At 46.3% G+C, this 23,300-nt stretch overlaps 1 protein-coding gene across 2 annotated transcripts in view; it reads right to left on the reverse strand.

Moving 5' to 3' along the window:
- BICRAL (BICRA like chromatin remodeling complex associated protein) overlaps nt 1-23,300 on the reverse strand; it is a 96,410-nt gene that overhangs the window by 46,339 nt on the left and 26,771 nt on the right. For both annotated transcript variants that reach the window (XM_075925436.2, XM_006122087.4), the window contains exon 2: nt 3,751-3,799. In XM_075925436.2, coding sequence (XP_075781551.1) covers nt 3,751-3,794 — 44 coding nt within the window. In that variant the 5' untranslated portion in view covers nt 3,795-3,799. The remainder of the gene's footprint in view (nt 1-3,750; nt 3,800-23,300) is intronic.

Raw genomic sequence — 23,300 nt, forward strand, 5'->3', positions numbered from 1 at the left:
CTACACTATAGAGTTTTTCCAAAAAAAGGCAGTTTTTCCTAAAAAAAACTTGAGTTATGTCCATACTGCAATCGCGTTCTTCCAAAAGAAAATTGAAAGAACAGAGGGATTTTCCCAACATTAGTAAACCTCTTTCTATGAGGAAGAAGCCTTTTTTGGAAAGAGCTCTTTCAGAAAAAGGTGTGTGTGGATGGGGAAGAGGAAAGCGGAAAAAGCACAGGTGCCTTGGTGGCCATTTTGCCCATAGTAATCACAGCTTACATGCGATACAGTATCCATTCAGTGTGGACTATCTTTCGAAAAAGCAGATCGCTTCTTCAATGAGCTTTGGCAGTGTGGACGTGCTCTTTCAAAAGAAGTTTTTTCGGAAGATCTCTTCCGGAAAACCTTCTTCCAAAAGAAGCCCACAGTCTAGACATAGCCTTACTGCTAAAATTTTCAGTGGCTACACGTTTACAAAAATAAACACATTTTAGCATTTCTACACAACAGACACACTTACCTAGGAACCCACCCCTGCAACAAACTAGATAGGTAAGCGACTACTCAAGTAGCTGACTGCCCCATAAGTCAACTACCCAGTAAAGTTAGGCTTATTACGTAGTCAAGTCACTACTCAACTTCTCTCTTCCCTCCACTTGCTGCCTCTGTAACAGAGGCAGCAAGTGGGGGGAAGAAGCAGAAGCGGGTGCTGGAGGGAGCCAGTTTAAAAGCTGGTTCCCCCCAGCACCATCTCTGCAGTGCAGGGGAATGTACGGGGGATAGAACTGCAGCCGTCCTGGAGCCGGCCCAAGCCAGGACTGCTTAGTACCGGCTCGTGCCATCCCTGGGAGCTATCCTGCTGTGACTCTGCATTTTTAATATAGTAAGAGCCGGGGTGCCTGCAAGCCCAGCTCCTACTACATTTAAACTGAAGAGCCACTGTGGGGGTAGCAAGTGACCTCCCTTATTAACTAATCGAGTAGTCAATGGAAATTCCATCTACTACCCAATCAAATAATTAACCACTACTTAAAATCCCTACAACAAACCCCATTGCCAATTCTGTCCATATATCTGTATAAGTGACAACATCACAGAGGGTCATGTACCAGCACATCCACTAATATGATATATGCCATCAAGTGCCAGCAATGCCCCTCTGCCATGTATATTGATCAAATCAGTTAGTCTCTGTGCCAAAGGATAAATGGACACAAATCAGACATCAGGAATGGTAATGCACAAAAACGTGTAGCGTAAGGGTTGGGAACCTCTTTTTGCATCAGGGGCCACTGGCCTACAGAAAAATCAGTCAGGGGCTGCATAAGAGAAGGAAAAAAAAACCCTCACTGATGTGGCCCCCAAGTGAGAAAGAAAAAGACACATTCCCCTTGCACACCAGAGCCTGGGGGGGGGCAAGCTTCTTAGATTTTGTGTGCGCCAACCCTGCGGTGAGGTGGCAGGGGAGCTGGAACTCCAGCACGGGCTCCCCAATGGTGGGGGGCCCTGAGCCTTGGGGACCAGATTCAGGCAGGCCAGGAACAGCATCCCGTTCCCCAGGGCTTAGGTTCCCCACCTCTGCTGTAGGGTAACATTTTAACTTCCCTGGACATTCAAAAATGGATTAAGAAGTAGCTATTCTTCTACAAAGGAATTTTATCATTTGATTACTGAGGGAGACATCCGAACTGGATTTAAAAGTTCAACACTTTCAACTTAGGCTTAAATAAAGATCTTAACTGGTTAACTAATTTCCCCATATTTGACTTAATTAGAGTCATTAACACTAGTCCTACAATTTGCAGATAACTTCTTTTGCTGTTATATAAACGCCCGGGATTAAATATAAATATGGAAGGGTATGTCTACACTTGCACCCTCTTTTGAGAGAGGGATGCAAATGAAGACATTTGAAATTGCAAATGAAGTCGGGATTAAATATCCCGTGCTTCATTTGCATATTCGCAATATGGCGCTATTTCGAAATAACAGATGCTGTTAAGAAGCAGTTATTTCAAGAGAAAACCCTTCTCTCAAAATAATTGGTAAACCTCATTGTATGAGAAATAAGGGTTATTTCGAGAGAAGGGTTTTCTCTCGAAAGAGCCACATCTTAACAGCATCTGTTATTTCGAAATAGCGCTATTTCAAAATAGCGTCATAACGCAAATATGCAAATGAAGTTCAGGATATTTAAATCCCGGCTTCATTTGCAATTTCAAATGTCTTCATTTGCATCCCTCTATCAAAAGAGGGTGCAAGTGTAGACATATTCTTAGTCACTAAGGTGCCACAAGACTGCTCATTGGTTTTAAAGTTACAGATTTTCACAGCTACCCTTCCAAAACGTTTTTTCTTTGATAACTTGATACTCATTCATTGAACAAAATATTGATATAAAATTTTAAAAAAAGAAGTGTAGTTAGATGAATTAAGTATTCTGAGTTCAAGTGTATTAAAGTACACATTCACGTAATGCAACTCTGGTGGTAAAAACTCTCAATGTACGCACAGAAATATGTGACTTAAAATTACAGGGATTGCTTTGTAATTATCTTCTACTATATATTTGAGAGAGTATGTCTGTGAGTCTGTTTGTTCAAGAACTCCTAAATGGCAGAGCTAGGACCAACACGTTTGTGGCTTCCTCATATCATAACCTAAAGCAAGGTAAGGGTTTGGTTATGCCAGGACAATACAATGTGCCTGGAATGTGATTGTTTCTCATAAAACAGAAAGGAGGCATCTGCTAGCAGAGATGATTATACTGTTTAATGAGCAGCAAGGACCATAAATGGGGCAGCAAGGACCATAAAGGGGGCAGCAAGGACCATAAATGGAGTCCAGGATAGCTATAACCACACTGGGCCAGCAGTGGGTAGGCTGGCGAAAGGGATAGCTATCTAATAAGGATGTAAAGGAGTAGTCAACTAGTTGACTACACAATAAGCAGGAGCTTATCAGATAGCACAATCAACACTTGCTTATTCTCTCCCCCTCCCCCCACCCCCGGCATTTTAAAGGGAAGTCAGAAGGAGAGGATGCTGGTTGAATCTCTGTTCTCGGGTCTCAGCACAAACACCACCCGCTCACTGCCACTCTGAATTTTTCAAGGGAAGCCAGCATGAGTACTGAGACCTGGGACCAGGGAATCAGCCAGTGCCCTCTCCTGACAGCTTCCCTTTAAAAATGCAGAGTGGCAGTGGGAGGTTGTACTGAGACCCAGCAAGAGCAGGGAGTGAGCGCTGACGCCGCCCTTCCTTATTGACTGATTGAGTAGTCGATGGAATTAACTGCTACTTAACATTAGCCAATTAACTGCTACTTAATATTCTTACTATCTACTATATATTTCAGAGTTTATCTGTTTGTGTGTCTGTATGTCTGTCCTCCAGATGCTTTGTAATCCAGCACATTCAATTAAGCGGCCACCCCATGCCCTATTTGTGCCAGATAACAAAGCCTTCACTGTATTTCCCTCGCATTAAAAACGTAGAGTAGGCTGCCCTATTTGTCAATGTGCCTGAAAAGTGATTTGACAGGAACATTATTGGGCAAGAGAGTATTCAGTGTCATGCCAAAAACAAGTGGACTACCAATTAGGTGCAATCAGAAGTTATGCTGTCTGTTCACTCCACTTATAGGGCTCCAAACTCTCTCAAGACATCAACTTTCAAAGACTACTGGTAATTAATCTTTTATATGGATTATTTTTATAATGATTTTTGCATAATTTTTCTTTTAGAATTTTTTAAGGGGGGAACTTACCCAATCAGATCAAGGAGACAGGATTCATCGTCATCATCATCCATGACAACTAAAGCAAAAAGAAAAGGATTGATATTTCATCAAAGTCAGAGAAAAGATTTCCTTCAAATGATTTAAAAGCACAAAGTCAATTTTTTTCAATAAACAATTTGTGGGAATTGCGTGATATTTACTTTGGGCCATATTCTTAGAAGAACCTGTACATCTGATACTGAAGTTAATACAAATCCTGTAAGTAATATAGGTTCTGCAGTCTTATTTGAGTGCAGAATTTAATCCCATGCATTATCAGTGCAAACATAATGCAGTATTTTAACCCTGTAGTTCTGTCATTATTTTACAAATGGAGGAAAACAGTGAACAGAACAAACTGACCAATCAGACCATTTTGTAGATGAAAAAATGTTCATTATAGATTCATATTTCTATCACAATAAAATGCTTTTCTAGGAATTTTATTTATAGTGGCAGCTTCTCCATCATAAATGAGCAAATGAATGCTGTAGAACCTGGAACATTGGGGACTACTTTGCATAGTATTTTGTTACTAAAAATAAATAAATAAGGTGGAGTAAATTGAGGGGAGTTGGAACCACAGCTCAGTGGGCTGGGAAGAACATTATATGCCCAGCCTAATTCATAAGGCACTGAGCAGCTGGCTGAGAAAGATGCTTTTTTCTCAGACCCCTTTAAGCACACATTTGTGTCAGTGGCCAGTCCCCCAATATATGCCCACTCTTAGTTTCTTCTAAGTGGCACTTATAAGCATTCTTGAATAAGATCCTGGATAATAGAAGAAGTAACTGAAAAGCCTAAATAAGATCTGATACACACATATTTTGCATTAACAGAATTGTATTTTATCATTTGTGCATTAACTGCACCCTATCCTATTTACCACTTGTTCAGTCTGGCATTTATGTTCTTCTGCATTTATAATGTTGATCACTTTCTCCTCTGCTCTTTAGGCTTTTGATATTATAGGAGTCTGGTTTTCCTACCACAATAAAAATCATTACCTCATTTGATTGCTCTATCTCAGGGGTTCCCAAACTTTTTGACACGGGGACCAGTAAATCCATTCACGAACTTTTGGAGGACCGGTAATTTTCATTTGCATATTCATTAACCAAATGATGAATATTCAAATAAGTTGTTTCTGGTCCTCCCAAAACCCCCAGTGCCAGCCTTAGCAAAGCTTTTGATATGGTCACCCACAATATTCTTGCCAGCAAGTTAAGGAATATGGATTGGATAAATGGACTGTAAGACAGACAGAAAGCTGGTTAGACCAGGGTTTCCCAAACATTTTACTTTAGTTGGAACCCTTTTTTTTCAGTACTGCTTTTTGCAGCCCAAAAATATAAACACATAAAAAACAAACTGAGAAAATACCAGACATATAGCATGTCTGGTATTTTCTCATTAGGTAAGTTGTATTATTACTAGATGTATCAGTTTGTAGTTTCGAACTGCCTGGCTGGTAAATGTGCTCAGGCTGCATGAGTGTGTCTACCAGCCAGACAGTTCACAACTACTCGAGGCGGGGGCGTGTGGGGGGACAATAGAATCCCTGGGCCGGACTAACTCATGCTTTGTGCTTTGCGAGGGGGAGGGGGAAACGGGGGCAGCACCCCAATATCTACATATGGCCGGGTCAGTCCCACTCCCCGCAGGCCGATTCATTCTTCCCCCCGCTGCACCTCTAGCCAGCCCCAGTTCCCCTAGCCCCCTCCTGGGCAGCCAGTTCTCCCCCGCTTCTCCTCCCAATCTCCCTTGGTCAGTCCCACTGCCCGCATTCAGCCCTCCTTCCGGCGGCCGCTTCTCTCCCCCCGTCCCAATCTTCCCCGGCCAGCTCCCTGCCCCCAACCTCGCACCCCCCGGCAGCCCTGCTTCCACCGGCCTCCCAGTCTCCCCAGCCTGCCCCGATTCCTCCATCCAGTGCTGCTTCCAGTGGCCAGCTCTTCCCTCCTTCTCACCCCAGAATCCCCTGGCACCTGCACTTTCCCTTAGCCTGCACCCTCCTGGTGCCTCCCCCTTCTCTTACTACCCCTGCCCCCTTTGCCCTCTTTTTCCCTAATACCCACCCCCTCACCACTTTCTGCCCCCATCCCTCTCTGTGCCCTCACACAACTTGCTCCATCCTGGCCTTCCTCATGCCCAGCCCTTCTTTCAAGCCTTCTCCCAGCACCTCCTGCTCCAGCCCCCAATGCCCTTTCCCTCTCTTCTCCTCTCCCAGCATCACCCTGTCCCCTCTCCCACTGACACCTCCCCTCCTGCCCTTTCCTTCATTGGCTGCACTTGGCCCCCTGGCATTTGTCTCTCTCTCCTGCACCCTGTCCCTTGGTGCCTTCCCCTCCCATCCCACCGCCGCCACCGCCGCCTCGCCGCCCAAGCCCGTTCCCTACCTTCTGCCTTCCACATTGCAGGGCCGGAGGCTGTGCTCAGGCCCCAGAGGCCGGCCCCGGAGGCAGTGTGGCCCCGCCACGTGCCTCCGAAGAGTTTTAAAATCCCGGGCCGTGACATCACGTCACGCCCGGGCATCCTCCCCACCCACGTGCAACGGCACACATGGGCAGCAGCAGGTGGTGAGGAGGAGACGCGCACGGCGGGGACGCTTTGGGGGCGGGGTGGGAGGACGCGCAGGGGGCGGGCCCAGGCCCAATCCCGCTCCAGGCAGAGCCGCGGGAGAGACCCAGCTCCACATATTGGTGGAGCAGGGCCTCCTGGCTCTGTAATTCGCCGACACTTCCGGGTTCAGAGACGCGGGGCCCAAATCGGCCTAAGGCCGGGCCTGCCGGCAGCCACCAGCCATGCTGAGGTATTTTTTTCCTGCGGCCTGGTAGCGGGCCGCAGCCCATAGTTTGGGAAACGCTGCTCTATCTCCTTTGCCTTTTCCCACTCCATTGACATCCCTTAACACTATATTTTTCTACTATCTCTCTTGCTTTCACTATTTAAGACTCCCATTCTATGCTGGCGTTTCCCAAATCTACCTCAACAGCCCCAATTTTAATCCAGCTATCCAGTCTCATGTTCCCAAATGCCTTCTCCTCAGAAGTGTCCTGCAACCACCTCAAATTTAATGTGTCCAAAATGAAATTTCTTAGTAATTTATCAATTTATTCTGTTCTCTACCTTGCTGACAACTCCACTATCGCTGCTAGGGATGTAAGTGACTAATCGACTAGTCGATTATCCAATAAGCAAAAGCTAGTCAACTAGTCGCTCACACCCTTCTCTCCCCCCCCCCCCCAGTGTTTATGGGGAAAGAGGCATGCTACTATTTCTATGTTTATAACACTTCCTAACCCTGAAAAGGCTTTTGTGCAGAAAGGACCGTGATTCTACAATAAGTAACTTCTTCTGTTAGCAAGAAGGCATAGACTGTGTGAATATAGGCTTGGATGAAAAGGAGTGTAGTTGTTAACATTGATTTTGCAGTATACTTTGAATACTCATCGAGGGATTTGTTACACCTATTTCTAGGTTTCAGAAACAATTAGGTACATAATCTCTAAATATCATATAACCAGAAAAAAAGAGCATCACAAAATACTAATAACCTGAATGACAATCCACACACGACAAATCTTTACAGATGAAATGTGTCAGTGAAAGATACCTGATTTACAACCAACTTTATTATTTTTCCCATTCCCATTCAACAGATATGTGCAAAACAAAATATCAGCAGTCTTTACACAATCAATACAATAGTGCCTCATACAAGCCAAAAATAAAGATCCTATTTTTGGATATCCTGTATCCAAAACCTGTTACATTCTGCTGAGAGCATCATTCATATATATTATAAGCGCCATATGCACTTGAGACTTGATACAGTTCAAATAACAGAAACCGTAAAACTTCCTATTATTTATAGCCTCAAGTGACTGCCACAATTTCCTGCTTACTATGATGCCATACTGAATTGCAAGAGAAAAAATGAGCTGCTAAAGATCTGAAAACAGCATATAGAGGATGTGGTCTGTGGAAAAGTGATTCAAGTTTAGTACTAAGCATGAAACCCAGGGTATGTCTAAACTTGCTCCCTAGTTCGAACTAGGGATGCAAATGTAGCCAACCGAAACTGCTAATTAAGCGGGGATTTAAATATCCCGCATTTCATTAGCATAATCTCGCTCGCGCGCTATTCCGCTCACCAGCTGATTCGAACCAGGAAGTGCACTCCGGAACGCGTTAGTTCGAATCAAACCCCTTGGTTCGAACTAACGTTACTCAAAAAATGAGGAGTAACGTTAGTTCCAACCAAGGAGTTTGATTTGAACTAATGCGTCCTGGAGCGCACTTCCTGGTTCGAATCAGCTGGTGAGCGGAATAGCGCGGGGGCGAGATTATGCTAATGAAGCATGGGATATTTAAATCCCTGCTTCATTAGCAATTTCGGTCGGCTACATTTGCATCCCTAGTTCGAACGAGGGAGCAAGTGTAGACGTACCCTCCGAGACTAGTTAGATATTTAGGCTAAATTCTGCTCAATTCACTGGTGTAAAGCTGGAGTAATCCTACTGACCTCAATTAAATTATTCCAGATGAGCCTCAGTGTAATTGACAGAATTTTACTCAGAGACCTAGATACTATAGTATTTATTATCAATCACAATAAATTAAAAGATACTTAGCCAAATTCAGTCTGATGCAAACAGGTGCAAGTCCTTAAATTTACTTGTTTACAAAAGGGAGCAAATTTAACAAGTGATGTGTAAAATGCTGCAAATTTAAACTTTACACATATTTACTTCCATTTACTAATGTGTTTGCGGACATTTAAGTTTGTATAATATACACACCAAGAAGCTAGAAAAAGTGGAAAAGGTATAACTTTCTACAGGATTTATTATTTAAACATACAACGCCTTCTGCTTGGTGTGGGTCGTGGGTTTCTTTGGGTTTTTTTTGGCACACTCCTCCATTTTAGCTCTTTAGCATACACTGACAGAATACGGCCAATCATCCCTAAGTTTTACATACCTAAAAGAAAAAATAACAAAGTCCCACTTATAAGCAGGCTTCCACAAGGCACAGACTGGTCTGTGAGTTGTTACATCTAGTCTCACTGCCAGTGAAGTGTAAGCTGAGGCTCTAAATGGTAAAAATATATGAAAATTAGGGATGTCAAGTGTGATTGACTACACAATTAACTTCTAAGTCTGGAAGCTGGGGCCTCTAAGGAGCTGGCTTTCAGCAGGCTTTTCACGAGCACCAGATCCACCTGCCTCTCCTCCCCTTGCGCTACTGGCTCTGATCGAGAGGTAGCAGCACAGAGGGTGAGGTATGTAGGCTGGAACCTATACACGCAGAGAGCCAGCTTCAAGCAGGCTCCCCCGCACATGCCAGCTCTGCCAAGCCACCTCCTCCCCGCTTTGCTGCCTCTCGAAAGCCAGTTCCCCCAGCACCAGCTTCACGGTGCCACCTGCTCCCACCCCTGTGCTACTGCTGCCTTCCCCTGGACAGGGGCTGCTGTCACCCTGCACTGCTGGCAGCCAGTCTGAGCAGGCAGCCAGTTTTTAATAGGTGATTGTAGAGATGTACTCAAATTCTAAAACTACTCCGTGATGTATAGCATACATAATGGCATACACCCACCACAAGGTAATTTTCTCATCTTTTATCAATCATTTATCAGTAAGGAGGTATTATGCAAATTGTTCTAGTGCAAAATTTAAATTACATCTTTCTTGTCATAGAAGTGCTTTGAGAATATTAATAAAATATTACTATTTATTTCCACAATCACACAATTGATTTGCAACCTTATAATCTAATCTAAGGTAGGAACGTGAATGGTTAACCAGTTAACTGGTAAATATTCTGGCGGGGGGGTGGTAGAAGAGGGAGCACTGCACAGGAACAGCTCCAGTCCAGCCATGCTGGCCCCCATTTATTTGGTTAACCAGTTAAACATAATGTTTAATTGGCTAAGTAATTAAATGGGATTTTATATCCATAATTTAGGGGCCTCAAACTCTTAGCTCATGGTCCATCTACAGCCAGAGCATTTTTCCAATCATGCCCAGGAATCCTGGTGTCCCGGAGGGGGCAGGGCATATTTGTCCTTATCCTCCAAGCTCCACCTCTTCCCACCACCACCACCAACAACCCTCTCCCCCCACATTGCACCCATCCTCTGAGGGATGTGGCATCAGAGATTATTGTGGGGGTCGGAATAAACTTTGCTTATTTCCCAATCTTAAAAAGTACAAATAGATTGAGCAATAATTTGTCTTAAGATCTAAAATATTTATAGAATAGTTTTTGTTCTTGTCCTTCTTAAAAACCAAACCAACTCAAATCAAGATATCTTGCTATGTTGTGAATTTTAAAATATTATAAACAGACTTTGGCAAGAACAAAAACAATGATATCCAGCTAAAAACCTGTGAAAAGTTTTAGTTTGATGTGATTTGAAATGGGTTAATTTATGCATACATAAATCTTTAACAACGTGTTACTTCTATAAAAAGGAGAATGAAGTATTTAAAAATGGAAAAGAAAACTGAAAAAAGCAAAATCCAGTGAAGGTAGTGTAACATTGCAAAACTGATTTTAATATGTAATATTAAAATAATTTAATTTGGAGAGAACAAGGACTTTTAAAATGTTAAAATATAACATAGCCTTGAGTGCCAGTTAAATTCAGCAATATGGAATGAAGTGGATTGTTCCCCGCAGAGACACCGACCTTCTGATTTCCTGAGGTTTCTTGACCCTGCTCTGTCTTAGGTCCTGCCTCACTCTAACCCTTGCCCCCCATTCCACATTCTTCCTTGAGCATGTCCCTTCCTCACTCTGCCTCTTCCGGTCCCTGTTCCTCTTCTCCCCAGCACCTCTTGCTGAACAGCTGATCTTCGGCAGGTGGAAGAGGGCTCATTGGCAGGGTCCATTGGTAGAGCCCTGCAAATCCACAGATGTAGATGGGGATATCCGTGGCTCATTTTTGTGGAGACAGGTGCAGATGCAAAATTTTGTATCCACTCAGGTTTCTACCAATTGGTGGAAGGAGGTGCTGGGAGGAGAAGAGCTGATTGGTGAGGTCCACCTGTGGGTTCTGAGCAGCTGCTGTTTTGTTTCTGTGAGTACTCCAGACTTGAAATACTAAGGTTCTTAGATGAGGGATTCTCAAACTTCATTACATTACAACCCCCCTCTGACAACAAAAATTGCTACACAACCCAGGAGGGGTGGGGCCAAAGCAGATGCCCAAGGGCCTTCTGCACCAGCTATGGTCCTATAAACTGAGCCTTGCCACCCAGGGCTGAATGAAACACAGAGCTTGGGCTCTGTGTGGGGGGCTTGTGCTCTCACTTTAGCTCTGGGCCCCACCAACTCCAACACCAGCCCTAGAAACCTCATTAAAATGGGGTTGCTATCCTTTTTGGGGTTCTGACCCCCAGTCTGTAAACTGCCATTCTAGAGTATTTGTAATAAGTAGGCTTAGAAGGATATTAGATTTTTATTTGCAAATGTAAGTTAATGTCAATTTCACCCTATGACCAAACTGACAAAACTATTTCTATTAATAATAATTTACAATAGGCAATGCAAGAAAAATGCAGCTGAAGAATTTGAGTTTGTTATAAGGTTCTGTCATGTTGACAGTTTGTCTTTTAACTGTTAAAACTTTCCTTGTCTGTCTCCTGTCATTAAATAATTATTGTCTTACTTCCCTACAATTTCCTGAAACTGTAAAAATGTATATGGATAAAACTGAAAAAAAGCTTATGCACCATATTTTTGCACAACTGTGAAAATTTAAACAGATAAAATAGAAAAAAGTGCTTAAAATAAACAGCAATGTTATTTCAAAACATTTCCAAACATAAGACATCCAAAAGTTACATCATAGTGTGTTTTTGGTGCTCATGATAATATAAACAGTTGAACGTAATCAGACATTACTCTGCTGTGTTAATTGGATTGTACTTGCTTAGAACAGGACCATATTTGGTGTGATGATAAAATATTGATTTTTGACAGATTTAATAGTATGGAGGTAATAATATTTACATGTTTTACATGTTATATTGAAGTGGTTCCTGAGAAAGGTTATGATGCATCTTGTCAGTTCCTTTGCATTTATTCTACATTCAGTGCTCCCCATTATAAGTCCTCTTTATGTTTGTGGATGCTTTGGGCATGCATTCATGAGAGCATAGTTTTTGCTTTAAAAGTTTTCAGTAAATACATAGAGCATAATATAGCATGTCAGAAAATCATCTGGAAGCGCAAGAGAATATATATATTGCTATTTCAGTAAGAGGCTAAATGAATATTTTTAAAGAAAAAATAGCTTGCTTTCAGGTTATGAACCTGTATGCTACATTTTGGTCTGAAACAATTTATTGAAGAATGCTAGTTCATACAGTTCATCTTCTACCTATGCAGGATAAATACAAAAGAAAATTAAAGTAAAGGTCCAACTTAGCTTTCATTTATTTAATTTGCTGAAGGTGACAGAACACAAGTAGCTCATCCAGCTTTTCTACTGTAGGGCTGTGTCTAGACTGGCAAGTTATTCCGGAAAATCAGCCGCTTTTCCGGAAAAACTTGCCAGCTGTCTACACTGGCCGCTTGAATTTCTGCAAAAGCACTGACGATCTCATGTAAGATTGTCAGTGCTTTTCCAGAAATACTATGCTGCTCCCGTTCGGGCAAAAGTCTTTTTCCGAAAGACTTTTACGCAAAAGGGCCAGTATAGACAGTACAGTACTGTTTTCCTCAAAAATGGCGAAAATGGCGATCGGGGCTTTTTTGCGGAAAAGCGTGTCTAGATTGGCCACGGACACTTTTCCGCAAAAAGTGCTTTTGCGGAAAAGTGTCCTGCCAATCTAGATGCGCTTTTCCAAAAATGCTTTTAACAGAAAACTTTTCCGTTAAAAGCATTTCCGGAAAATCATGCCAGTGTAAACGTAGCCTAGGTGTTTATGGAGATTAACTATATCCACAGGCTATGTCTACACTATAGTGTTTTGGTGCAAATACGGCTGTTTTTGTGCAAAAACTCATGGAGCGTCCACACCTCAAGCGCATTTTTGCGCAAGAAAATTTACAGTAAAACAGCAGAATAGAGGGCTTTTTACGGTGTAGGTATACCTCCTTCTACAAGGAATAACTCCTTTTTGCGTAAGAGTTCTTGCGCAAAAAGGTGTGTGTTGATGCTCAACAGGGGCTTCTTGTGCAAAAAGAGCCTATCAGAAAAAGCACATTCTATAAATGGCAATCAAAATTTTCTTGCGCAAGAGTGTCCATGCAGTGTGGATGCTCTTTTGCACAAAGGCACATCACTTTTGTGATGCACTTTTGAGGTTTGGATGGGCTTTTGCGCAAGAAGTTTTTGCGGAACATGTCTTCTGCAAAGAGCTTCTTGAGCAAAAACCCTTCAGTGTAGACCAGTGTTTCCCAATTGGTGTTCCACGGAGCACAACGAGGAGTTCCGCGGGGAGCCGGCGCTCCCCCGCCCCCTCTGAAAAAGAGAGAGAGAGAGCCCGTCCCTGCCGTGCGAGACCTTCCGTGAGCTCCCCCCTGGCTGGCTGCTGCTGCCCTGCGCAGCACATGCAAACCAGCAGGTGGAGAGACACCTGGACGTGACATAACGTCACAGCCTGGGATTTTAAACTTGCTGGGCGCTGTGATGAGCGCATGGGTGAGTTGCGGGTTCGGAGTCCGGGGACAGAGCACAGACTCCGGCCCCACAAAGTGGAAGTCAGAAGGTACGGGAGAGGGAAAGGGAGGGAGAGGGAAGGGGCTTGTGCAGAGGGAAAGGGAAAGGGATGGGAGAGGAAGGTGCTTGTGTGGAGGGGAAGGGGAAGGCACCCTAGGAGCGCTGCAGATTGGCCGCCCACGCTCTGGGTGCGCAGCGCTTGGGGGGGAGCGCTGGCCCCGGGCACGCGGCACCTGGGAGGGGGCGCCGGCCCTGGGAGCGCAGCGCTGGGGGGGGGGCGCCAGCCCCAGGCAGGCGGTGCTGGGGGGGTCGCCGGCCCTGGGCGCACGGCACTTAGGGGGAGGGGGCGCCGGACACAGGCGTGCGGCGCTTGGGGGGGGCACCGGACACGGGCGTGCGGCGCTTGGGGGGGGGCCGGACACGGGCGCGTGGCGCTTGGGGGGGGCGCCCCCAGGCACGCGGCGATGGGGGGGCCCTGTCCCCGGGCGCGCAAGTGTCCCCGCCCTCTGGCGCCCGGCGGGCAAAAGGGACAGGGGTGGAGGAGAGACAAATGGCAGGGGGCCAAGCTCAGACAATGAGGAAAAGGGCAGGAGGGGAGGTGTTAGTGGGAGGGGGACAGGGTGATGCTGGGAGGGGAGAGGGTAAGGGCACTGGGGGCTAGAGGGGTGAGGGGAAGTGCTGGGAGAAGGCTTGAAAGAAGAGGTGGGCATGAGGAAGGCTGGGATGGAGCAAGTCATGTGAAAGGGCACAGGGGCATGAGGGGAATGGGGGCAGAGGGTGGTGAGGGGTGGGCATCAGGGAAAAATGGAGCAAAGGGGGCAGGGGAAGTGAGGGAAAGGGGAGGCACCAGGAGGGTGCAGAGGTAAGAGAAGGTGCAGGTGCCAGGGGATTCTGGAGGGACCACCATCAGAGGAGAGACGCAGGACAGGTTTGTAGAGGGAAGTGTTAGAAGAGGGGATGAGGAGGGGTAGCTCACATGATCAGAGTGGGGCTACTGGAGAATTGGGCACAGGGAGGAGAGAAGGGCTGGTGAAGGGGGGCAGGTTGCAGGAGGGCTGAGGACAGTGAGAAGAGCAGGAGTCAGGACAGCAGAGGAGGGTGAGGAGTCGGGGGGCAGCAGGCACCAGGGGAGCTGACATGGCAGCAGAGGGAAAAGGTAGAGGTTTAAAAATATTTATTAAAAACTTGGGTGGTACATCCAAACAAGCCACATGAACTCAATACTGGTGCACAACACAAAATTCATTTTGCTCATGTAAGGAAACTCTTAGGCTATGTCTACACTGGTTGTTTCTTGTGCAAGAACATCTTGTGCAAGTGTTCTTGTGTAAGAACACATCCACTCTTCCATGTGCGAGCTGTGCTTTTGCACAAGAGCATCTATGGCAGCATGGACACTCTCTTGTCCAAGAAAGTGCCGATGGCCATTTTAGCCATAGGGCTTTCTTGCTCAAGAAATTCATGTTGCCTATCTACACTGGCCTCTTCTGCAAGAATAGTTGCTCAAAAGGGCTTATTCCTGAGTGGGAGCATTGTAGTTCTTGCGCAAGAAGCCTTGATTTCATACATGAGAACGTTAGTGTACTTGTGCAAGAACACACGGCCAGTGTAGACAGGCAACACATTTTTGCGCAAGAGCGTCCGCTTTGGCACAAGATTGTGCCAGTGTAGACACAGCCAAGGGGAGGGAGGAAGGCAGGGGCAGGGAATCAGCACTGGCTCAGCATGTCTACATGGTTTGGGGGAAGGTGCAGGGAAATTGAGCTCAGCTGGGTTGCAGAGTGGGGAGGTCTGGGGAGCTGGGCTGTGGGGTGGGGTGTGTGTGTGTGGAGCTCAGTTTGACTGTAGGAGGAGGGAGATGCCGGGAACCGGGGCTAGACTCAAGGGGAGGGAGGGACAGGGAATCGGCTCTTGGCTCAGCAATTTTGTGGGGCTTGGAGGAGGTGCAGGGAAACGGGGATCAGCTGTGCTGTGGGGGAGGCATGCAGGGAACCAGTGCAGGGCTCAGCTGGGCTGAGGTGGACACGGGAGGGCATACAGAACAGACGGGCAGCTCAGTTGGGCTGTGAGGGGCTGCAGGGAACTGGTGCTGCACTCCCTTGGATTGTGAGGGATGGTTTTGGGGGAAGTGCAGGGAACCAGCAGGGGTGGGCAGCTTAGTTCGGTTGCAGGGGATAGAGATGCAAAGAAGCCTAGTAGGGAAAGGGGGGGGGGAGGGGACCAGGAGCCCTGAAATGACCTCCCCTGGTCCAAAAATTCCTCAGCTGGGACCAGTCAGGCCTAGAGGGTGCCAGATCAGGGAGGTCCAACTCCTACCCAAGTCCCCTCCTCGCACCCTCCCTCATAGCCAGACACCCTACATCCAGCCTTCTTCTGCACCCTACCTATCTGGTCTGCACCCTACCCAGACCTTGGCCTCTTCCGCCCCCCAGCTCTCTCCCAGATCCTGCACCCCATCCCTATCCCGCTCCTTGGCAGCCTGCCATCCACCCTAGCACCGCCCTGGCCCCAGCACCTTGCCTCACACCCCAGGACTCAGCACCACCCTGGCCCTGGCCCCAGCCCCCTGCCATCCACGCTAGCACCCAGCAGCACCCTGTTCCTTGTCCCAGCACCTTGCCAGTCACCCTAGTGCCCAGCAGGACCATTCCCCTGACCCCAGCACCCTGCCACCTGCCTGTCCCAGCACCCTGCCACCTGAGCCAGCATCCTTCCACCCAGCAGCACCCTCTCCCCAGCCCCAGCACCCACTAGCACTCTGTCCCCTACCCCCACCAGCACATTTGGGACCACATTAGTGAGGCTTGGGGGTTTTTTGGAGGAGCTTTTTTTTGTTTTTTTGCATCTTACTTGTGTGTCCACAACTGACTTTTCTGTGGGTCAGTGACCTTTGACTCAAAACAGGTTAGTCACCCCTCTCGCATATAAAGACAATGCTAAAACCTTTTGAGTTTGACATAATATTTTATTTAAAAATGAAGCCAGGCCAACAAGCCCCTAATTGGGACCAAACACCCATTTCACTGCAACATCATAACACTCCTGCACCACCTGACCCCAAATCTGAGCCTATCATACACTGGAACCCCTGTCCTGAGCCTCTTACATCCCCACACTCCTGCATCCCCACATCCTCAGTCTTCTGCCACAACATTCCTCCACCATCCACACATCACAAATCTGTGTCCTGAGTCCCTCACATATCCAGCCCGAACTCCTGCACCCTCACATCCACAAGCCCTGGCTTGCTCAGCACCCCAACCTTCCACGTGAACCCAACACTCCCCAGCATAGAGCCCCCTCCCTGAGTCAACAGCCCTTTCTCCTACATCCAAATTCCCTCCCAGAGCTTGTACTTCTCACCCCTTCCCACACACAAATCCCTCATTCCCACCCCACACCTCACTCTCACTAGGTTGAGACAAGTATAAGGGCTGGATATAGCAAGTGATGGAGAGGAGGGGAACAGAGCGGATGAGGCCTCACAGAAAGGGGATGGGGGGGTGGGGTGTCTTGGGGAAGGAATGTGAATTTCATGAATTGGTGGGTCCCTCTCTCCTCCCCTGCCCCACCCCACCCCCCCTTTTTTTTGACTTGACAAACCTAGGGGTTCCTTGAAATTTTGAAAAGCTGAAAAGGGTTCCTCAGCCAAATAAAACTGGGAAACACTGGTGTAGACAAAGCCTCAGTGTTTTTCTGTCATGCTCTGATATCTGTATCTAAATTAACTAGTTTGTAGTATAAGCTGTTTAAATGTAAATACCTGACTCATTAAACTGTGGATGTATCTAGACTACACCTCCCTGTCGATAGAGAGATGTAGATTAGAGACATCGAAATTGCTAATGAAGCTGGGATTTAAATATCCCACAATTCATTAGCATAAACATGGCCACTGCTTTTTTCAAAACGGAGCTTTTTTTTAAAAAACGGCAGTCGAGACGCGGATCTGTCAAAAATAAATCGTTTTTCGACAGATCCTGTATTCCTTAAAAAATGAGGTTTACAGGATCTGTCAAAAAAAGGGTTAATTTTTCGACAGATCCACATCTAGACTGCCATTTTTTTAAAAAAAGCTCAGTTTTGAAAAAAAGCGGCCAGCCATGTTTATGCTAATGAAGCGCAAGATATTCAAATCCTGGCTTCATCAGCAATTTCGATGTGCCTAATCAATATCTCTCTTTCGACAGAGAGATGTAGTCTAGACGTAGCCTGTGTGAAAAATGTCAATTTTCTGTGCTCTTTTTCTTTTGGTGCCCCTCTCCCTCTTTTTTCCGTTTCCTGGGAGTGTAAGGAACGGATCTTTTAAGAAATGTTTAATAAAATTAAAGTAATAAAAAGAATTATCAAGTAGTTAGTGTCTAATATATAATATTGTTTAAAATTACTCATTTATAATGGAAAGCACTCTGCATTTTCTTAGTATGTACTTATTTTTAATAGTTTGGGAGGCTAATAGATTTTTTTTCAATATTTGTTGGAACTTTAAGAAATGGGGGTGAGAATGGTAAAATGCACTTGGTGCTCGTCAAACATAATTTGAAGCCAAATGCAGTTCTTGAGACAAAGTAAGAAATGAGTCAAAGCAAGGGGGGGTGGAGATTTATATAATTCACATCTTCCGGTTCTCATCCAACACCTTCAGTTTAAATTCACTTATGTTCCTGTAGATTTATTTATTTTCACTAGGGATGTTAGAGATTGTGTAATTGAACAGTCATGTAACCACATGAAATCTTTGCGGTTACATGACTATTGGATAGTACCCCAGGGTGGGGCCAGAAGCCAGCAGCACAGGGTGGCAGGAGAGCACTAGTTCCCCCCAGCACCATCTCTGTGCGCAGAGCAAGGAAGGCAGTAGCACAACTGGGAAATGGCACGAGCAGGGATTCCTTGAATCCCTGCTCACACCAAGTCCTGACTACTGTGCCTCTGCCTCTGAAATGTAGCAACAGCCCCATGGGATTCTTTCTACATTTAAAAGGCTTGATTCCCTGCTTGGCCAGGTTCCCCACTGCGCCTCTGCCTTTTAAATGTAGTAAGAGCGGTAGGCGGCTCTTACTACATTTAAAAGGCAGAGGTGCAGCCTGGATAGCGAGTGCCCCAACCCCTCTTCTTGATTAACTCAGTAGTCTATGAAAATTCCATCAACTACTCGATTAGTTGATTAATCAAAATTTAACATTCCTAGTTCAGGGTTGGGATAGGGGTTCAGGAAGCAGGCTCTGGCAAGCCACCGTTTAACTGAGATGGCTTCCGTGTGGTGGAGCAGTGAATTTAAGCCATGTGCTGCCCATCATCTATAGGCACCCACAGATTCTACCGGTCACGGTTTTTCCGTTATTGATCAATGGGAGCTGCAGGAGTGGTGTCTACAGACAAGAACAGCTTGTGGAGAGCCTCCTGCTCTGCCCTTCTCAGTGGATGCAGGAACATGCCAGACACTTCCAGGAGCAGCAATTACCAGAGGGATAATTACTCCACCCACAACAGGTTAGGTATTTTACAACTCACTATTCAAAAAATTAAATTTAAATGCAAAAGAGAAAATTATGAAATGCATACACCAGTCAAAAACCAAAAATAACACACTTTGCAAGCAGTAAAATAGTAACAACCCCTCCTCCCATGTATATGTTGGGTCGAGAGATGAGAGTGAAAGACAGCGAGAATGACAGACACACACACAGTGGGTGAGAGTGACAGAGATTTGCACTGTCAAGCTCCTTCTATCCCCTTCTCTCTGTGTGGAGATAGGGAACTGAAGTCCAGGGAGGAGGGATGCCCTGACATCAGCACCCCTCCTCTTCTCCCTCCCACACTCTGCACAGCAAGCAGGAGGCTCCTGGGCGGGCCAGCTCCAAAGCAGAGGGCAGGAGCAGCATGACAGTGGATGGAGAGGCAACTGCAGTGTCAACACTTGATACAGTAAAACTCCATTGATCCGGCATCCAATGCTCCGGCACTCCTGATGGTCCAGCACCATTGGGAACCCAGAAGTGCTCCAGGCAGCCAGACAATTGGAGCTGCTCTGCGCCCAGCTTCCCCAATTCAGTCGCTGCTGAAACTGACCAGCAGCTGAATCAGAGAAGCCGGGGGCAGAGCAGCTGGGGTGCTGCCGGGTTGGTCCCGTAGCACCGCCCCTCGGTGCTGCGGGACCAACCCGGCAGCACCGCAGCTGCTCTGCCACAGGCATCCCCGATTCAGCCGCTGCTGAAACTGACCCGCAGCGGCTGAATCGGGGACGCCTGGAGCAGAGCCGGACTATCGGAAGGGGGGGCTATGAGGGATCTAGGGTGGCATCCTCCCCACCCCACCCCAGATCCCTTATAGCCCACCCTTCTGATAGTCCAGCATATTTGATAATCTGGCACCCCCTGGGTCCTAAAGGTGCCGGATTATATGAAGTTTACTGTAGCTTCCTGGCCAGATCAGTCAGGACAACCTGTCAGAGGCTGCAAGGTCTACCTGTAGATCCCAATCTTCTAGTTGATGACCACTGCTGTAAACTAACTTTATGGGACTGCAGGAACCTTGGCCACACCCCTAAGGCCTGTATGAGCTGAAAGAAGCTAAGCCAGGAGCAGAGAACTGGCTGCTGTTCCTCACTCTGAAGCACTTTGCAGACAATAATGATGTTGTTAAACCTCTACCAGGGATCATGGGCAATGCTACTCAGAGCAAGGAGAACCTGGGAGGAGAAATAACTTCTGTGTTAATTGTCTGCTTTAAATGCTGTTTTGATTTTAGCCAAACTGTTTCAGTTCACTTTCTCAGTCAGTGTGATTCTTCAGCTCCTCTGTAAATGTAGCAATGGGGAGAGTCATTTCTATTTTGCTATTCTCAGTTTTTGTATTTTCTCATAATAGGGTTTTCTTTAAGCCTGTTCACTTGTGAGTTAACTGATTAGTTAATCAGTAAGCTGGCTGACTAGCAGTGATCCACAGCAGAGGAAGAGTCTCTTGGACTCCAAGGGTACGTCTAGACTACAGGGTTTTGTCGACAGATACTGTCAACAAAGCTTCTGTCGACAAAGAGCGTCTAGACTACATTCAGTTCTGTCGACAAAGCAACTTGCTTTGTCGACAAAGCAACTTGCTTTGTCGACAAAGCAAGCTGCTTTGTCGACATAACAGTGTGGACGCAAAGGACAGTTTAGATGCAATAATGCCTTCTGTCGACAGAACTCTGTCGACAAAAGGCCTTATTCCTCGTAAAAAGAGGTTTACCAGTGTCGACAAAACTGCTGAGTTCTGTCGACGTTATGTCGACAGAACTCAGCGGTAGTGTAGACGCAGGTTTAGTTTTGTCGACAAAAGTCCACTTTTGTTGACAAAACCCTGTAGTCTAGACACACCCAGACTGAGGATTCCCTACAAGCAAGAGGAGAGATCATTCAGGCTCAGCATATGGTGCAGATTTGATGATCAGAGGCACAAACTGAGACTTTGGTGAACTAAATCTAAGTTTTTGGGACCTCTCAGTCTTTTCTTATTGTGTTTGTGTGGACTGAACTGTTCCAATTCTACTATCAGTTTTCTCTTTACTTATGTTTACTATAACTGAACATTATCTGTGGGTTATAAAATAGCTGTGTTATGTTGTAAGAATTAGATTATTTGTTTCTCCATAAGATTTTATAAAGTTATGTAATTAAATTATTTAGTTTCTTTTTTAACTTGAATATAGAGAGACAATCCTTGCTGAAATTCCTTACAGACTGAACTCTGTGTCTCCAGTACTGCTATCGTAGTGGGGGAGGAGGGGTTAGACACTACAGAAGGTCAGTTAAGTCTAGCCCACTCTAGGTTACACAGGCATTGAGTTCACAGCTTCTACTGGCCACGGTTTCCCGTTATTGATCAATGGGAGCTGCAGGAGTGGTGTCTGTAGACAAGAACAGCTTGTGGAGACCTCCTGCTCTGCTCTTCTCAGGGGCTGCAGGACATGCCAGCCACTTCCAGGAGCAGCAATTACCAGAGGGGAAATTACTCCATCCATAACAGATTAGGTATTTTAGAACTCACTACTCAAAGAATTAAATTTAAATGTAAAAGAGAAATGAAAATTATGAAATGCACAAACCAGTCAAAAACCAAAAATAACACACTTTGCAAGCAGTAAAAGAAGTAGCAACCACCTCCCATGTCTGTGTTGGGTCAGGAGTTGAGAGTGAAGGACAGTGTGTGTTTATGAGAATGACAGACACACACAGTGGGTGAGAGTGACAGAAATTTGCATTGTCAAGCTCCCTCCATCCTTTCCTCTCAGTGTGGAGATAGCGTACAGAAGTCCAGGGAGGAGGGATGCCTTGACATCAGCACCCCTCCTCTTCTCCCTCCCACACTCTGCACAGCAAGCAGGAGGCTGCCAGAGGGGCAGTTCCAAGGCAGAGGGCAGGAGCAGCATGACAGTGGATGGAGGGGCAACTGCAGTGCCAGCACTTGATAGCTTCCTGGACAGATCAGTCAGGATCACCTGTCAGAGGCTGCAAGGTCTACCTGTAGATCCCAATCGTCTGGTTGATGACCACTGCTGTAAACTAACTTTATGAGACTGCAGGAAACTTGGCCACATCCCTAAGTGGGCATCCAGCTAACTAAAATCATGCTGGACCATGGATGTTGCCAGACCAGAGTGTGCTGGGCCAGAGAGGATCACCTGTCAGAGGCTCTAAGAACTACCAGTAGATCCCGATCTACTAATTGATGACCATGGGCCTAGACTTATCGGGTACTCAGGTCAACTACTTGCATTCTCCCCCTCCCTCCCCCGCCCAATGCCTCTGTATGAGACAGCAAAGGGGGGGGGGGGGAGTAGGAATTGGTGCTAGGGGAAGCTGGCTTAAAAGCCAGTTCCACCCACACTGTCTCTGCCGTGTCGCCTACCCCCATGCTGCTACCTCTATGAGAGGCAGCAGCACGGGGGGGCTGGCAGCAGGACTGGTTGCCACAGAGCAGCCTCTGCCCATAGCAGGCCCAGGCTCGCTGTAGTCAGAGGCTGCTCCATATTTAAACTGCAGACGTGCAGAGGAGCGTAGGTCCTGCATCCAGTTCAATACTGGACTGAGCAAGTCTTTCCTTCTTGACTAATCGTGTAGTCAATAAAAAACATCTTTAGTACTGGCAACACCACAGTTAACCAATATAAGCGATATCTACCTTGTCTTTGCTGTACAAAGCTATACAGTTTCTACACCATCCTAGAAGAGAAGCAGTTTACACTGTCAAAGGAACAGTCAATGGGTGACTGTAGCCCCCCCCCCCCCCCCCATTGCACCTCTTCATTTAAAGTGTATTAGGAGCCAAGCTTGCAGGCAGCCTAGCTCAGTTTCAGCTCATCCCAGGTCAGGGAGCTCAGACCTCCCCTCCCCTGGACGGGGGTTGCTGCACAGGGTGACAGGCAGCCAGCCTGCAATGGGAGCCGGTGTTTAAACTGGCTCCCTCACAGACAAGCTCCCATCTGGCACCCTGTGCTGCTGCCTCTGATAGAGACACAGCAGCGTGGGACTGCAAGGGGCTCCCTTGGAGTGGGGTCAGAATGCACTACTACCAGCTCTACCCCCGAGGACTATAGAATAGTCAACTAACAGATAAGAATTCATGAGGTTAATCGACTATTCAATTAACTGATATTTAACATCCTTATTCTTAATCAGAATAACTACGTTAGATAAAGCCCCTGTATAAATGCAGCTATACCAGTAAAAAAAGTCCTTTTGCTGGAATAGCTTGGTTTTGTTTGGATAACTAGTAGGGATGTGAGCAGGTGACTGGGTATGCAGTAAACATAAAATTTAACAGGTGATGCTTACTGGATAATGGTTAACCATTACTTGGGAGCAGCCCACAACCCTCCGTGGGCT

This window comes from Pelodiscus sinensis, chromosome 3 (genome assembly GCF_052426305.1).
Source record: "Pelodiscus sinensis isolate ZL-2025 chromosome 3, ASM5242630v1, whole genome shotgun sequence".
Taxonomy (NCBI): Eukaryota; Metazoa; Chordata; order Testudines; family Trionychidae; genus Pelodiscus; species Pelodiscus sinensis.